The sequence below is a fragment of the Spea bombifrons genome, chromosome 3 (genome assembly GCF_027358695.1).
Source record: "Spea bombifrons isolate aSpeBom1 chromosome 3, aSpeBom1.2.pri, whole genome shotgun sequence".
Lineage (NCBI taxonomy): Eukaryota > Metazoa > Chordata > Amphibia > Anura > Pelobatidae > Spea > Spea bombifrons.
The window spans coordinates 42,697,003-42,716,151 of NC_071089.1; the positions used below are offsets into that span (position 1 = coordinate 42,697,003).

General features: G+C 38.9%; 1 protein-coding gene across 1 annotated transcript in view; it reads left to right on the forward strand.

Moving 5' to 3' along the window:
* EZR (ezrin) overlaps window positions 1-19,149 on the forward strand; it is a 72,413-nt gene that overhangs the window by 2,973 nt on the left and 50,291 nt on the right. Inside the window, exons 3-4 of the mRNA XM_053460874.1 lie at window positions 8,430-8,513; window positions 17,936-18,031. Of these exons, the coding sequence (XP_053316849.1) occupies window positions 8,430-8,513; window positions 17,936-18,031 (180 nt within the window). The remainder of the gene's footprint in view (window positions 1-8,429; window positions 8,514-17,935; window positions 18,032-19,149) is intronic.

Below are 19,149 nucleotides of genomic sequence, written 5' to 3' on the forward strand. Positions count from 1 at the left end.
GACTTCAAAGATACTCAAAATAGCACATGGGGCAGAATGACCAGCTTTGGAAAAATGGTTTTGAAATAGCAATATGCTACTTTTACTTATTTACAATAATTTGCAGAAAAAAAGCAAAAAAACCTAAAAACATTGGGTATTTCTAAACTCAGGACAAATAGTAGAATCTATTTAGCAGGGTTTCCATTAGCTTTTCAATAAAATAAAATAAAAGTGAGAAAAGGGGTTTTTTTTTATAGTTAATTAGTTAATATAATAAATGGTATTTGAATAAAAACCTTCTTGTCCTTTAAACCTAGTAGAGAATCATACAAGACTTATCTCATCAACCACATGTGAACAGTTAACTGCATTTCCAATATAGGCATGGAAATTTATGAATTACTTATCTGGAGGTATTCAGAATTAACCTGTAGAGATTTAAAATGTGATATAGCAGAAAACCACCAGTTAGGAGACCACGTATATGATTAAATCTGAGTAAAATATTAAGGGGTTAGCTCCTGTGTGATTTGATAATCCAGCATGAGCTTACTGTTCAGATTCTGAGATTCTGTGACAAACTCCTAGGTATAAATATACTGTATGTTATTTACAATCTGTTGATGTCACATAAAATAGATTTATTTATTGTATAACATACTTACATGTGTATATGTCTCTTCCAGCTTTATTCTGGGTACGTTATTAAATGTATGTCTATTGTACACTAAAGCAGAAGCATTTGTGAAAATGCACAAATAACAATGCTGCTAACTGACACTTTCTGCAATTATGCCCATTCATTGGGGTATAGCATGGGTGAAATACAACATGGATTGCTAAATGGAAATGTTTATAAGAGAGTGCTTCTTATAAGAAACTGTTTATATATGTGCATGGGGTTCCTTTAATAAAAATCACCCAATAACAGAGCAGAGCGTAAATTCTTTTTGGAACAATAGAACTAAACAGTGGGCTGAATGTTATCAGGATGTCAATGCTTGCACAGTGCACATGTTATCCATAAAAGAATTACAATTGCAATGTGGAATTTGTTTGTACAAGTAACTAAAGGATTCAAGACAATGAGAAATTCTGCAATTACATTGTAGTCACGAGACAAACATAAAAAAATATGTTCAAGTCCTGGCTCTGGAATTTAGAGTGATTTATATATATATATATATATATATATATATATATATATGTATTGTCAGATGAATCACTCTAGTATTGCACTGGTTTTCTCTTATATGTCTTAACGAAACAGTAATGCTTCAACTTCAGGTGTGTGTATATGTATATATGTAAATGTCATAGGGCTATATTTCTCATTTAACGTTTAATGGACAGGGGATGTCATTAGTTTCTTTGTGCATTTTCTGGTGACCATGGTTTAAAACCTTGGGCTCTACTGATCTCCAATAAAAGCAAAAACAATATAGAGGAGCACACCGAATGAAAAGAAAACATAACGTATAAGAGCTGAGGTGCATACAGTGGAAGGATAACCTGCAAAAATACAATGAAATGCAAGCAAAAAAGTACACAAGCACTCATCATCACCCACCGAAGCTATTTATTTACATTACATTACATTAACCACAGGCCTGCCATTATTAAGAGAGATAAGTTCTTCCCCTTATGACGATCCTGTATGCCAGAGTGGAAACTACATTGGCTAGTATGCTGATCATCTTGTATTGACGTTTTCTGAAACTTGTGTGGCAGGGAGTGTGCTACTTGCTTTACTATCTCTAAGAAGCTAGCCAGAATTTATTTTGATTAAGATGTGTAATTATGATTTTTCTGTGTTTCTCTGCTGCTCTTAAATTATCCTTTATTTCAAGTGTTGTTCTTGCAGCAATATAAGAATAGGCAAGTTATACAATATTTAATTACATATCTGCAAGTTAGTTAGTGTTTTTCTATTAATTGGATTTGTACAATATAACACACTAACATATAATTTGATAAAATGGCAATTCACGTTTACTGTCCTGTGCTTTTATGAGGAGCATGAGTCAGGAGTCTCCAGTATTATGTTTAACCTTTCATGTCTAATCTACAGATGACAAAATGCATTCACATTGGAAATATGGGTTAGAAGACCAATCCTTTCTAAAAATGTATGAATGAAAAAAACCCTACCTTAGATATTATCCTACACATATGCTAATATCCCATGGAGAGTCGTTTGACTGGTTTTAGAAGCTGTTTTAAATTCTTGTAGTGTAATGTTGTGTAGCTACAATATCTCCTGGCTTAGTGTTGTCCTCCATTGTAAACAGATAGGATGCCAGACATTGTTAAATCAAACATCACCTCTTTTATTTGAGCTGCCTAATTGCTCTCTATTTTGTTTCATGGTTGCATTAGACAACCTAGGTTTAGCAGCTTTTAGAAAATCTGCAGGACCATGTGATGAGTATTGTAAAGCCATAACAGTTGTCTGCAGTATTGGGACACTGGTTGAAGCACTCATTCTCTTTTCCAGTCAACACTGCCTTGGCCAAACTGTTGGCAGTTACATTGTTTTATGAAATGCAAACATACCTATACATATATATGTATAGGTATGTTTGCATTTCATAAAACAACGTAACTGCCAACAGTTTGGCCAAGGGGCATACCTGGAGTGTTTGGCAACTGGGGCAGATCCTGTATGTGGCACCTCCCACTTTAAAAAGACGCCCACAAAAAATGTATTTCTTGGCAAGAATATTTATTTCACGAGTTTTGTAAACCTGTATGTCAACTGGAAAAAAAATAAATTATAAATTAATTAATACTGTATTTTTTATTTAAAAAAAGTTTTTAACATGACCAGCATGTCATGTTTTTAACATGACCAAGTGAGCAATGGAGCACCGTCTAAAACTAATAAGTGCTCATCAGCTTCAGTCAACTGATGTCTAGAAGTTCACATTGGTACTTTGTATCACTTCTTTAGAAACATCTGGACATTTATCCATTTCTTACCCAAAAGAACAGAGCATAAATTGGAATATAAACATCCATTTTACAGGACACCCCAGCCATCATATTGACTTTACAGCATATGATAGCATGGCTTGTTTAAATTTTTATGGTGCGCCCCTGCAGAATCCCCCTATATGCGTTTGCCCACCTCCCAGCTATTTTACCTCCAGTTACTCCAGTTCTGGCTGATTTGGGATCCATTCAGAACCCTTTCATTGATATCCATTCACGCAGCCAATTGGTGACAAGAATCTTTAGACCATTGAGGAGAAGAGCATCTGCAAAGCTGTACTTTGAACTTTGAGTAGGTACTTATGGAGCTCCTTTAATATACATTCTAGTGGGGCTGTCAGGGACAGTAAACTGCCCCATTAATATGTTCTATACTCATTAAATTGCTAAATGTCAATGCTCATATAAAATGATACTCTGATTCATACACTTACTGGTGGTAGGATGTAAAATTAATGTAGTTGTATCTCAGATGACTTATCATTAGTTATAGTTAGAGTATGATTCACTGGGAGTATCAGGACACAGCTATGTGTATTGTATTACTTTACCCACACACCCTAGGTACACAGGAACCTGGCTAAATGATTTAAAGGGCAATGTCCAATCGTGAGCAGTTGTAAGGTTAATGATAGACTATTTTTGCAAAAGGGGCCTACACAGAAAACTTTTTTGGTTAGTTGGTTACATTTGGTTATGTAAACGTTCTGTTTTTTTCCCCCCCAGTGGTGTACTCTTTAGCAGTCGTAGGCTCTGAACTCTTATTTTAGCAGAAGTTAACACTTGTATCTATCTATTTGTAAAAGCTGTACTTGTTGCTCTAGCATATTCCAATATAGATTTGTTAATGCAACGGCTTATAACATAGGTGCCTCATTTAAATGACATTCTATTAAATATGACAGGTGAATTGCCATTGTGAAGAAAATGTTAGACTGAAGTTTTAAAGAGACAGAGCATAAAGCTAATAAAATATACTTTTCAATATGTGACAGACAAGCTAATAACAATGCAAAGAACTGGAATGGAAACAACAACAAAGCTATGTGGCAATAGCTTGTTTTAACCCCTTTTAACCCCTCAAGTCCCGGAGCACTTTTGCCATTTTTACGCTATGTCGGATTATTCTCTTTTCCTGCGAATAGTGTACCCATGTAAACTATATATTGTTTTTTCAAGAGAGCTTTCTTTTGATACCATAGTTGGATGATTAGCTGAAAATGTTAAATGAGAAATTTAGTAAAAACTAGCAAAAATTAGAAAAAAACACCTAATTGTTTTTAAATTTTCCCTCTGAATCCACAAAATTAGGTAAAGTGATGGAAAATCCCCTCCAAGTTTATCAATTCAGGTGTCCTGATTTCAGAAATACCTAATTTATATAGATTTCCCATACTTTTCCAGCACTTACAGGGAACATACTATAAGGTGTACAAATTCGTAGAATTTTTATGCTTATGGCTTAATGGGTTTGGTGGTTGTGAACAGGGGCAGGAGGGGTATACTGGGTAGATGTTTTGTTAGGGCAATGGGATGTAAGGGTTTTTTTTTTTTTTTTAAAAAAGTAATTTTTTTATATATTTTTTTTTTATTTCATTTTTTATATATATATATATATTTTTTTAAATGGTTAGAGGTCCTCTTAGGGGCCTCTTGAACATGTTATTAATGCCAGTGAATTAAATTATTATTTTAATGATTTAAAAAAAAAAAATTAATTACTGTCCTGTAGAAACATTCATTTGTTCCAGCTGTGTGGTCTGAAAAGAAAAAGAGCTAGCTGCCCTATTGCTCTATTTTCACACATACGGCAGTTTTATTGCGATTTGCAACAATAGCTTGTTTGGACAGATCTTTGTGTTTAGCAGTCACCCTGCACCAATGAAACCCACCAAAATAATATGAATTAATTTTAAAAGAGTGCCATTTACTTATTGTTAATACGTTTGAGTGGGTTTTATCGGACTCTAATCAGATAAAAGGAAAAGAAAAAAAAAACACAACTCATATAGTAACGAGGAGGACTGAAAATAATCAACAACACGGAACGAAAAGTACGAGAGGAGAGGCAGAAAGGTAAAGTATACAGACGTTTTTAATGTTTAAAAAAAAATGCAGTATGCTCACATACAGAGAGACAGATTTTAAATGTGAGCATACTACATTTTTTAAACATAAAAAATGTCTGTATACTTTACCTTTCTGCCTCTCCATTTTGTACTTTTCTTTCCGTGTTGTTGTCGTGTCGACGGATAAATCGATCAAGGAAGAGATCTGGAGAGAATCTCTCAAAGTAATCCGACAAGTAAGCGACAAGTTGGAGCCTATTGCCGTGTATTTGAAAAAGTCTGAGTAAACTTATTGCTCAAATTTATGTGAGTGAGATACCACTTAGGGGGAAACACCGGATATATATATTTATGGAAAGCACTATTATTTCTTATTTTTTGTTTTTCACATGTTGATATGACATTTTGACAGATGGGGATCCAATTTGGCAATTGAGAAGCAATATAAGTATCATTTATACTTTTTATGACACATTCTTGCATTTTTTGGGTGATAAATCAATTAATGGTCACTTTTAAAGTGTATCAAATTCACTGCCCTCAGAGTCCCATCCCTACACTCCCTACCAGGCACAAACCCCGACTGGTCAGGATGAATCAAGCCTGGGAGAAACCGTCCCATGCGCATAGCAAGAATTTTAGAGAACAGCTTTAGATCAACATTCAACAGGGAAATAGGCCTGCCTGTAGATTTCAAGCATGTCCTTAGACCACTAGACCGTTTCTCTAACTGCTTATATGCCATAAGCAGTTAGAGAAACGGTCTAGTCCAGGTGAAACATAAAAAAAAAAGTGAATAAAACAGTAGTAGCTTAAATTCAATCAATATTTCTGTTGTGTGTGTATATATCACTTTATTGCCTACTATTCTATTATTGATTTTTTTCATCTTCTTAATTATTAATTTGTGTTTTCTGTCTTTCCTATTTATCTCATTTTCTGTCCTGTGCACATTTTTTAAAGCTAACTTCTTTATTACACTCTTTGTGTCCTGAAGGTCCTAGGGAACACTGATGACCCGAGGACCATAGTTAGAGAACCACTATGATATGAGTGCTTATTCATTAATAGAGAACATGATGCACAAATTCTCATTCAACTGTGTAAACAAAATCTAATTCTTTTTTACAAAATTGTTCAATTATTCAACCCACTTTGCTTTTCTGGTAGTAAAATTAACTCCTGGGAAGATTTAGCAGCATGCATTTGTAAATGTCTAGCCTGCAAATTTTGGCTGCTGTGGTGTCACTCTATATTAAGTGTCTTTCGGAATTCAGTTTCTCCAAAGGTAGGGATGTAAAGAAAACTCTGATAATTGTAAAAATAGATTTCTTATGGCCAGTTGGGTAGGGATAGAAGTATGGACACACAATTGGTGAGGTTCATTTACTTAGTGGATACTGTATATATATCCCTCACATAGTAGTTTAACTCTAACAGATCTCATTTAATATAGATCCAGTTACATACTTCCAAAGTTATTTTGAGAACCTAGCAGATGGGTTTCAAATCTTGAACGTAATTATTACCAGGATTTCATCAGAGACAAAGAATCTGTACTGCATTTTTTTATAGTTAAATGCTGGTCTGTAATAGCAGACAAAAAACCCCACAAAAAACATGGATAACCCACAAAGTATATATATACCCCAAAAAGTATTAAGCTGCATCTCAGATTACAGAAATTCCCCTACATGAACAGTTTTTTTTATTTTTTGGTTTTAAATGTCTTTTGAAAGCTGCAGGGCGTATTGTGTAAAATGCGGATCTCACAAAGTGATGGTACATTACATATGGCAGGGTAAGCGCACATATTTAGTTAAGTGCCAGAAATATACTAAAGAAACAAAATCTCGCTTTTGTACTTCTAGTGTACTTTTGTGGATTACAACTCCCATTACTGCTATGATTCTGAGAGTGATGGTATTTACAAATGCTCACCTGCCCATTTTTGTGCAAAAAAGGAATTTATGAAAATGAGTGTTTATGCATTTATTTTTTATTTTTTATTGAGGATGTGTTGACATGTTAGGGGGAGGTTGCTGGGGGCTAGGGGTAGTAGAAGAGTTGTGGCACAATTTCTGATCCCCTGTTTTCCATTTTTTCAGGTGATGATATGTTAGCAAACTGGCATATTTTACTAATTTATAACATTTTTTGAGACTGCTAATGGTTTACTGAAAGCTCTTGTATAGTTAAATACCAGTCTTTCATAATTAAAAGAAGTTGTGCTTGTGCAATGCTTCTGCAACTGATAGTCCCCTGCACTTGAAACTAGCTACTGAAGATGTGATGTTCTATGCTGTCATTAAAGCTGGCATAGAGGGTCATGAAACATGGAAGGGGTTGATGGCCTCTCCACCTGTCACAATCCCCACCAGCTTTTAGTTAAAGTTAATACATTTTATTGGGCAAATATAAAAAAGATGCAAAGTTGCATAAGCTTTTTGAATGTTTTATTCCGGCGGGAGGATGAACTCAAATGAACCCATTTTGCACAGACTCCAATGCATTTTAGCACATGCTGGTTGAAGCATGTATTGTTTTTTTTTAGTTTGCCTGAAACCAGGCATCTGAATATTGGGCACGGCTGTGAACAGGGTTCAGGTGCCCAATACATCCAGCATACCTTATGATTTATTGAATCAGTATAGCAGTATATATATACAATGTCATATCTGCTTCAATAGATCACAAGGTGGCCGTTTGGGGTGTGTTACTGAAGTCTAGTTGGTTCATATTGTACCTCTCACATTGCACCTTCAGTGTCTTCTGTAATAATAACTCCACTCAGTTGGTGTACCCCAAAGCTCAGCTGTAGGACTCCTGTTCCCACCTTACATCGCCTTCCTTGTCAAACTTATCTCATTCTTTGGTTTGCTGATGACACATAGATCTACCTTTCCTCCCTTGAGCTCTCAATGTTCCTCTCTGATTGTGTTACTCTTACCTTGTCTCTGGTTTTAAGTAGATGTCTGCACGATTCCTAAAATTCAATCTCTCAAAAACTGAACTTCTTATTTAACTACTTCTTAACGACTCACTGAAAGCAACTCCAGCAAAAGCATTGCACATCGGGAGCTTCTATAGCTAAGCAAAATTTTGTCAGAATCAATTTTGCTTGTTGTGCGTTATACATAGGCAGTTGGAAAATCTCAAAAACCATATAATCTGTTTTTGTGAACTCCATGTCAAACACTAACAGTTCTCTACTGCAATATTTATGATAACTGAGCAGTTTTCCTCTGTCTTAATCTAGGTTAGTGTCCCTAGGTTTGTGTCGACGGAAACAAGAATGTTTTATCTTTTGGCACTAAAGTGATACAATCAGATGTATAGGAACCAGTGCAGTGCTAATGGTGGTTAACAAACTTTGTTTTTCAGGTCAACGTTCGCGTGACCACTATGGATGCAGAGTTGGAGTTTGCAATACAACCCAACACAACAGGCAAGCAGCTTTTTGATCAGGTCAGTAATCCAAAATTATTACAAATAATGAAATGTAGCTTAATTTTCCACTTTTCTACCACCTAATTCTTACATTACAGCTAACCTGTTACCTCCTTCTTATTCTGATTGGTTATATATATTCAACTGGTCCCTGTTGAATATAACTCTTTGGTCACTCTGCCCTATGTGCTTGATGCCCATTGGCTGGAGTTAACAGCAGGCAATTCAACTTGGGTTTCTAGGTACCTGAGTTACCATCTTTCTACAGTCCATAAAAACCTTGGTTCCCCAATAAAGAATGTGTTCTTTGGTTGTATCCTAACTGGTGTGTCTTGTCGTCTTTGTTGGATTTGTGTTTAGCAAGATTTTCCCCCCAGGATCTATGTTTACCCCCAAGATCTCGAGGAATTGACGATCAGACAGCAGTAGAAATGAAGGCCAGGGACTCCTGGTTCCTGGTCAACTTGGTTCCTGCTAGACATGTTTTCTTGTATTGTCTGCCTGAGAAGTTTAACCAAACTATATGGATTCGTTTGAGCGGGTTCATTAGCTGCTCTCCAGAGCTGAGTTATCCAGAACATTGTTTCCATGCCCAGTTTCATGAAAAATTCCCTATTGAAACTTTTTTTTTTATCAGCCTGTGTTGATGCTCTTGAAATAACTGCATATTGTGTATGCTTAATGAACCCAAACAGCAGGAACAATGACAAGATCTTTATGTGCCAAAACGTTTTTGTTTTCCATTGGTATCTTAAGTTTCTTTTCTAACTTTTTAAATTATGAACAGCCCACTACAGTGTCTTAAAGGGTGATTTACTGTTCCCGACAGCTTCACTAGAGAAAAATACATATTAAAGTACATTATTAACCCCTTCCTGACAAAGGCATTTTTACACGTCTGGGTGACATGATTTTGAAAGATTCTGCTATGTCCTTGTTCAACCATAATTCCTATATTTGTGCATTTGGAACTTGTTTTTTTAATGTACGACTGTGTATGCAGCTCCAACTGACAAAAGCGAATTTCAAAAGTGCCGAAATTTTGTTAGGATTCTGCCATTCGTTGCCCTGTGTAGTCGCTGCCATTACAAGCAGTTTTGGCGCTCCTGGATGAAGTAAAGTAGGAACAGACTGTGTATACAATGGTACATATCATTGACTTATGGGTAAAAGCAGCCAAAGAAAAGGAGGGGTGGTCCCATTGATGGTTATGACTGCGCGCTATAAACTGCTGCACTTCAAGTCTTTAAAGTGCATTTCTGCTAAGATACCCCAAATCTACACCCCAGTGTTCATTTTTATAATTAAAATTATTATCTCCAATTATACTTAGTCAATTTTCCACTCTATGCGAAAGTGTGCTCATGGACACATTTCATAGTGGTAACGGCATTGACTTTCATTAGGATATTGTAAGCTTAAAAATATAACATTAAACCATAAGGAGTGAAAACATCAAACTATCAACATTAATGCTATAATTGGAGAAAAGAGAGTATATAAACTAAAGAAACAAAATTATTTTTGGTGATTGTCAACTGTATGACATACTTTAAAACAGTTGCCAAAATAAACAAGCAGACGCTCAGCACTCAAATGGTAAGGTGAGTTTATTTCACATTAGCCTATGTGAAATAAAATCACCTTAACATTTGAGTGCTGAGCCTCTGCTTCTTTATTTTGGATTTATTAAATGACTTGGTGGTACCCTGGCTCAATTACCATCTCACTACTGAGTGCTGTATTCCAACCTTTGTTTCTGTGTATGTTAAAACAGTTGCCAACGCACAGGGCGGGAATATCAGGTCAATCAGGACTGTAAAAAAAATTGTGGTCTTCCTGTGCCCTTTGGCATCACAAACATTTTTGAGGTTGAAGGGAATTTGAAAGGGAAATGGGCTGCCTGAGTTGCAATCTGCATTTATGTACATTACTACCTTCTTTTACCACATACTAGTTTTCCTCATGATGAGGTATGGCTGCATAAGTTGATCGGCCAAATCAGCTCCCCTCATATGCATATTGAGGGCCTTCATGGAGGTCGCTTCCTATGGACCTGTGCTGTACCCCTGACAGGAACAGGCACAGTGGAATCATCATAAATTGTGCTTAAATTGCACACATCCTTTCCTGTCTCTGTATTTTATAGCCAAAAGTTCTTCTCAGCACAAAGCTAATGATTACCAATTTTTTTATTTGGTATCTCTAAGATGTTGTGGGAGCTGTGTGAAAAAATCCACAAAATATACCACCACAAACTTTGACAAAGGCTGATGGCAAAATGTGTGCATGATAAGGGTTAAAATAGCAGCATTTGAAATACCCTAGGGTGTCTAGTATTCAACAATATAATTGAACTGGCTGACTTCAAATATACCGTATTGGCTCGGATATAGGCCGCCCCCGTATATAGGCCGCACCCTAAAAGTTTGGTGCTTTTTTAAAGAAAAAGTTTTTTTCTTTAAAAAAGCACCAAAAAAAACATGCTGCCACTCTGTCCCCCCCCCCGAGATATGCTGCCACTGTCCTCCCTCCCCGAGATATGCTACCACTGTCCTCCCTCCCCGAGATATGCTACCACTGTCCTCCTCTCCCCCGAGATATGCTGCCACTGTCCTCCTCCCCGCCCCCCCGAGATACGCTACCACTGTCCTCCCTCCCCGAGATATGCTGCCACTGTCCACCCTCCCCGAGATATGCTGCCACTGTCCTCCTCCTCCTCCCCCCCCGAGATATGCTGCCACTGTCCTCCCTCCCCGAGATATGCTACCACTGTCCTCCTCCCCCCCCCCGAGATATGCTGCCGCTGTCCTCCTCTGCCCCCCCTCCTCGACTTACCGGAGCAGACTCCCGGGTGTCTTGTCCCCCGACACCCGGGAGTCTGCTCCGGTAAGTCGGGGGTGGGCAGAGGTAAAACGCATCGTGTGGACCGTGGGAAGTGCTGGCAGGGGAGGCTGTCTGAGCATATCGGGGAGTAGGATGCAGGTCCCCTGCACCGCTGCGGGGGATCTGTATCCTAACCCCGCTGCGTCGGGCGCTGCGTCGGGCGCTAGACCCCGAATATAGGCCGCACCCCCACTTTAAAGACTTAAAGTGGGGGAAAAAAGTGCGGCCTATATTCGAGCCAATACGGTATAACACATGGGGCAGGATGACCATGTGTCAAACTTCCAAGGAAAAAAAAGAAGAAAAAAAAGGAGAATTGCGCGTACCCCATATGTGACCTTTTACAACCAGACAAACCCATGCATGGTTACATTTAGGGCTGCAACAACATCGATAAAATCGATAATGAAAATCGTTGCCAACGAATTTCATTATCGATTAGTTGAATCAATTTTTATCGATTATAAAATGAGGGTTTTTTCAGAGCAAACGCTCTGAAAAATACCCCTCATTATATAATCCGTTTCAGTGACTCACAGCAGCAGCTCCTACTTACCAGTCCCCTCCCTGTAATCACTGTGACAACTGGCCTGCCCCTTCCTTCTCCAGAACCACATGGCTGTGACACTCATCTAACTGTAAGTATAAAATTAATATTTGGGCTACTGAAAGTTAGGGGATGTGGGGGTTAATTTATGGGCAGTTGTGGTTAATGGGGTGTTTAGGGTTAATTTAGGGGCAGTTATGGTTAATGGGGTGTTTAGGGGCAGCTATGGTTAATGGGGTGTTTAGGGTTAATTTAGGGGCAGTTATGGTTAATAGGGTGTTTAGGGTTAATTTAGGGGCAGCTATGTTTAATGGGGTGTTTAGGGTTAATTTAGGAGCAGCTGTGGTTAATGGGGTGTTTGGGGTTAATTTGAGGCAGTTGTGGGTAATGGTGTGTTTAGGGTTAATTTAGGGGCTGTTATGGTTGATGGGGTCTTTAGGGTTAATTTAGGGGATGCTGTGGTTGATGGGGTCTTTAGGGTTAATTTAGGGTAGTTGTTTTGATGGGGTATTTAGAGTTAATTTAGGGGTAGTTATGGTTAATGGGGTGTTTAGGGTTAATTTAATGATGAGGACTGAGGGTTTATTTAACCCCTTAATGACAATTGCCGGTCCTGGCACGGCACGGAAAAGCATGTGCTTTACGACAATTGACGTGCCAGGACCGGCACGTCTTTAAACGGGTGCAGAAAGCGATCTACTATCGCTTTCTGCACCCAGAAAGCGTTGCTGAATGCCTCGACCTCGAGGCATTCAGCAACGCCGCGATCGGCACGAAGGGGCCATCTCTGGCCCCTCCACGGGGCGTCAACATCCGCCATACTTTGTATGGCGGCGGACGCCCGTTTTAAAAGCGTTTAGGAGGCGATCGACGATCGCCTCCTAAACTTAAATGGTGTCGCTGGAATGCCTCGATCAGGAGGCATCCAGCGACACCAAACACTAACCTTTTGATGGGCTGTGACCGCTCCGGAGAGCGGTCACAGCCGCAGCTGCCGGCAATCTTCGCCATCAAGGAAGATGGCCGCCGTCCTGTAACAGGAACCATAAATTTTAAAAGTTCGCTAGATGGTCCAGACCATCTAGAGAACTTTGGCTCCACTTGCAGGTTGAATACAGGTACTGCATTCACCATGCAAGTCAATGGAGCCCAGCTTTCTAATCACAGTGTGATTAGTAAAAATAAATAAAAAAATAAAATAAAATTAATAATAATTAGAAAAAAATAGTAAAAAAACAGTAAAATGTAAAAATCATTTCCCACTGATGTCACTATCAGGGGAACCTCCAAGTTGAAAAAAAATGTTAAAATTTTTTTTAAAAAAAATAATAATAAAAAAAATATATATATATATAAAAAATATATTTTTGTGAGCAAGTCCTAAAATTAGCATATTAGCTTAAAACAATTCTCGCATGGAAAGAGTTAAAATACTGGCATATTAAATGCCCGTGGGGTGTCTACTTTTAAAAAATGTATGATTTGATGGGGTAAATTGAATGGGCCGGGTTCAACAATGTCCCAAATAACACGGGGGGAAGGATGGCCACACATCTAATTTCCAATTAGAAAAATGCACACGTACCAAATGTGGCCTTTTAGTTCCCCCAAAAAATGACACACCCATGCATGTGGGGTATCACTGCACTCAGGAGATGTTGCTGAACACATTATGGGGTGTCGTGTGACAGCGGCATATACCAGGAGCTGTAAATTCATACATAAAGTAGGTGTGTGTGGGAAAAATACACACACAAAAATATTACTGCAAACTTTGAAAAAATGCTGGTGGTAAAATGTGTGCATGCAAAGAGTTAAAATACCCTGTGGTGTCTAGTTTTGAAAAATATATGGTTTTGTTGGGCACACTGAAATGGCCTGGCTCAAAGATGTACCAAATAGGGCATGGGCAGTGGATCCCAAATGCCAAAGTTCAACATTGAAAAAAGCGCATGCCCCAAATGTGGCCCTTTTGCCCCAAAACAGCCAGGCAAAATCATTCATGTGAGGTATCGCTGTACTCAGGAGATGTTGCTGAACACATATTGGGGTGTTTTGTGATAGTGACATATACGAGAACATTTTAATTCATACCTGAATTAAAATGTGTGTGGAAAACCAAATGCAAAAAAATGACTACCACAAAGTTTGACAAAGACTGGTGGTAGATATGGTGCATGGAAAGAGTTAAAATACTAGCATTTGAAATACCTTGGGGTGTCTAGTTTTCAAAAATATATGGGTTTATTGGGCACACTGAAATGGCCCGGCTCAAAGATGTACCAAATAGGGCATGGGCAGTGGATCCCCAAATGCCAAAGTTCAACATTGAAAAATGCGCATGCCCCAAATGTGGCCCTTTTGCCCCCAAACAGCCAGGCAAAATCATTCATGTGAGGTATCGCTGCGCTCAGGAGATGTTGCTGAACACATATTGGGGTGTTTTGTGATAGTGACATAAACGAGAACATTTTAATTCATACCTGAAGTAAAATGTGTATGACAAAACAAATGCAAAAAAATGACTACCATAAAGTTTGACAAAGACTGGTGGTAGATATGGTGCATGGAAAGAGTTAAAATACTAGCATTTGGAATACCCTGGGCTGTCTAGTTTTCAAAAATATATGACTTGATGGGGTAAATTGCATTGGCCGGGTTCAAAGATACCCGAAATGGCACAAGGGGGGAAGAATTACCAGATTTGGAAAAAATGGCTTTGAAATAGCAAAACGCTACCTGTACTTATTGCCCCATAATGGGTAGAAAAAAGCAAAAAAACATAAAAACATTGGGTATTTCTAAACTCAGGACAAATAGTAGAATCTATTTAGCAGGTTTTTTCATTACCTTTTATAGATGAGTAAAAGATTTTTCAACTAAAAGTTAGAAACAGTCATTTTTTTCTAAATTTTTCACCATATTTTATAATTTTTTTAATAGTAAATAATATGATACAATCAAAACAATGTCATCTAAAGAAAGCCCTTCTTGTCCTGAAAAAAACAATATCTAATGTGTGTGGGTTCAGTAAACGGGATAGAAGAAAATTACAGCTAAACACGAGCAGCGCAGAAATGTTAAAACGGCCATTGTCACAAAGGGTACAAAAAGTTAAATCAGCCTTTGTCTCGAAGGGGTTAATTTAATAAAGTTAACTTAAGGTGCAGTTAGAGATAAAGGGGGCAAACTAAGGTGAATCTAAATCCTGGAGGCAGTGAAGATTAACCCAGTACTTATTTATAAAAGTATAGTGTCAGTGTGATGCGAACGGGTCTGTGACTCTATGAAGGGACTATGAGATATCGGGGGGGGTATAAGGCATATCTGGGGAGGACGGAGTGACATATCTGGGGGTATAAGGCATATACAGTATATAAGGCATATGTGGGAACGGCAGTGTGTCATGTCGGGGGAGGACGGAGTGGTGTATCAGGGTGTATAAGGCATATCTGGGGCCACAGTGACATATCTGTGGGTAGAGTGGAGTGGCATATCTGGGGGAAGAGTGGAGTGGCATATGTGGGGAGGGCAGCGTGGCATGTCTGGGAGGCAGTGTGGCATGTCTGGGGAGGATGGAGTGGTGTATCGGGGTATAAGGCGTATCAGGCACAGTGGCATATGTGGGAGGCAGCGTGGAGTGGCATATGTGGGAGGCAGCATGGAGTGGCATATGTGGGAGGCAGCGTGGCATATGTGGGAGGCAGCGTGGAGTGGCATATGTGGGAGGCAGCGTGGAGTGGCATATGTGGGAGGCAGCGTGGAGTGGCATATGTGGGAGGCAGCGTGGCATGTCTGGGAGGCAGCGTGACAAGTCTGGGAGGCAGCGTGGCAAGTCTGGGCTCAAATGTGCATAAATTGGGGGGGGCTGGTTGGGAAATAGAGACAAGAAATGCATTTTATCAAAGTTTTTTTTTTATTCTGCTGTTTGTATTTAACATCATTTGTTTATTCAATTATTTTAAATAAATGAAAAATTTATATTCATTTTTTTATCCGATTAATCGAAAAAATAATCGGCCAACTAATCGATTATGAAAATAATCGTTAGTTGCAGCCCTAGTTACATTACTGTACTCAGGAGATGTTGCTGAACACATTTTGTGGGTGTTGTTTTGACAGTGATGTATACCAGGAACTGTAAATACTTACCCAAAGTAAAAACAGTTTTAAAAAAAATGAAATAGCAATTTTCCCTATTGCCCTATAGCAAAAAAAAAAATGGGTATTTCTAAACTCAGGAGACATATTAGAATCTATTTTAGGGCTGCAACTAACGATTATTTTCATGATCGATTGGGTGACCAATTATTTTTTCAATTTTTTTTCTGATAAAAAAATGAATGTAAATTTTACATTCATTTTTTTAAAATAACTTAATAAACAAATTATGTTAAAAACAAACCGCAGAATAAAATACATTTCTTGTCTATTTCCCAAGCTGCCCCCCCATTATGCACCAGGCTTGCCAAACTGCCTCCCAGATATGCCACTTCACTCTACCCCAGATATGCCACTGTGCCCCCTGATATGCCTTATACCCCCTGATACACCACTCCGTCCTCCCCTGATATGCCACACTGCCCTCCCCACATATGCCTTATACCCCCTGATATGCCTTATACCCCAGTATGCCTTATACCCCCCAGATATCTCATAGCCCCCTCATAGAGTCACAGACACAATACTTTTATAAAAAAGTACTGGGTTAATCTTCCCTGCCCCCAGGATTTAGATTCCTTTTAGTTTGCCTTTACCTCTAACTGCACCTTAAGTTAACCTTATTAAATTAATTAAATTAACCCTCAGTCCTCAGCATTAAATTAACCCTAAACACCCCATTAACCACAACGGCCCCTAAATTAACCCTAAACACCCCATCAACCACAACAGCCCCTAAATTAACTCTAAGCACCCCATTAACCATAACTGCCCCTAAATTAACCCTAAGCACCCCATTAACCATAACTGCCCCTAAACTAACCCTAAACACCCCACTAACCACAACTGCCCATAAATTAACCCCCACCTCCCCTAACTTTCAGCAGCCCAAATATTAATGTTATACTCACAGATGAGTTCCTAGGCCATGTGGAAGCTATTGGAAATGGGCGGGGCCAATCATCAGAGGACTTTAGGGAGGGGCTGGGAAGGAGACAGGGGCGGGGCCAATAATCAGTGACTGCAGGGAGGGACTGTAAGTAGTAACTGCTGTGAGTCACACTGAATGAAACAGATTATAAAACGAGGGATATTTTTCAGAGCATTTGCTCAGAAAAACCCTCATTTTATAATCGATAAAAATCGATTCAACTAATCGATAATGAAATTCGTTGGCAACGATTTTCATTATCGATTTTATCGATTAGTTGTTGCAGCCCTAATCTATTTAGGAGGTTTTTAATATGGACGTGCGGCCATCTTAGAATTAAAAGTGCAGAGGGGGCCCCAAATAGGGTGACCACATTTTTTTGGAGAGGCTTCTGAACTCTCAGGCAACCAGGAGATTGGCTGAGACCTCCTTCACTCAGACTCCTCATTCCAGGACAAGGCATTGCGGGACGTTCCCGGGCAATCCGAAGGTTAGTGGGCCCTGGGAAAATGCCCACTTTGCCCGCGGAATAAAGCGGCTTTGTCTGCATGGAGTGCAAGCTGTTTGCCCCTAACTCTCAGCGCCTGCCTGAGTGTCCCCCTATAGCCTAGGGGGATGCTGTGCCAGCGGACAGCATACATGCCATGCAGACAGAAGTGAGGGGGGGTTAGTCCCTGTTGCATCTGCTGATATGTTCTACTTCATATCCTAAGCTATACAAGTTTGAGAGCCGCCTGGAAGCTGGGAGAGGCAAGCTGGAGCCAGGCAGAATTATTTTGAGTCGCCCTGGCAACCAGGCACTCTGGAATTTGCCTATTAAATGGCCTATTAATTGTAAAAACAATAACCTCTAGCTGCTTATTTGTGATGATTTTAGCAATTTTGGAATTCACCACCCTTTTTGGTCTATTATAGGTGGTGAAGACTGTGGGTCTACGAGAGGTGTGGTACTTTGGCCTACAGTACACAGATACAAAGGGATTCCCGACCTGGCTGAAACTTGATAAAAAGGTAAGCAAAGTTCTGACGCAACAGAGTCCAGGGGTCGCTGCAGAATTCCTGAGATAGTTGTTGATTCTTCAGCTCCAATCAAGCTGTAACTGTTTAACTTGTGCAAACGTGAGAATGTTACAAGGAGTTTCCCTAAGATAGCCGACATCCAGTTTGAACAAAAGTGAAAAGCTGACTAAATATGCTAGATACTAAAAAGTGCGTAAGTTGTTGTCCATCAGATATTAAACAGTTATGACATTGTAACACTGGGAAAGCAAGGCTGGACTTTACTTGAACTATAGTTACCAACATTCTGGGAGCCGGAGAATAAAACGTCAGCTAATTGCTGAAGAAAATACTGCTGTAGATTTCCTCTAGCTAAATCCTCTGCAACAGTGCAACTTGCAATTCAGTGGCAGGTTTTTTTACTACACGAGGATAGAATTATTGGTATAAGTATTATCTATCCATCTAGGATGGGTCTAGTTTATCTAAAATCTATTTGGTGTTAATTGGTATTTGCCACGCGCTAGTTAGTAAAGAAAAATGAATTTCTGATTTTAAAACATCATTAGTATATAAATATGGCTTCACACTGGCGACTAGGTCTGAAGAACAAAAACTGAACTAAATGGCCAGGGCGATAGATAAGGGGACAAGTGAGGAAAGCGGAAATAAAATCAAGGTTTAGTGAAATAACCACATAGTCTACACTATATTATTATTAGTTCATTTTTATTTTTTAGAGATATCTGTACTGCTGTACTATTTTGGTTTCTGTAAACTATTTGAAAGCAAACTCAAGGGGGGTTATTTACTAGAGGGGGAGATTGTAGGAGAGTTGCGGTTTTAACTTCACTATTTGTTTTGATGGGCCATCGCTGGTAGATTTCTCTAGCACAGAGGGCTGAGCTGACCCTGCAATGGGTGAGGAGACCTGAGAAATGTCATTGATTTAACAATGCATTATACAGGGCCAGACAATCTCTTCCTGCAGCAGAAGCCCTCTGGGGTTGGCCATTCATGAGGTATGGTAAAATCAAGGAACATTAAAATAGGGTAGGTTTTATCACTCACTGAGGCAATTATGTTCAAATGTGCATTAGCTATTACAGGGCTCGACAAACCCTTTTTCA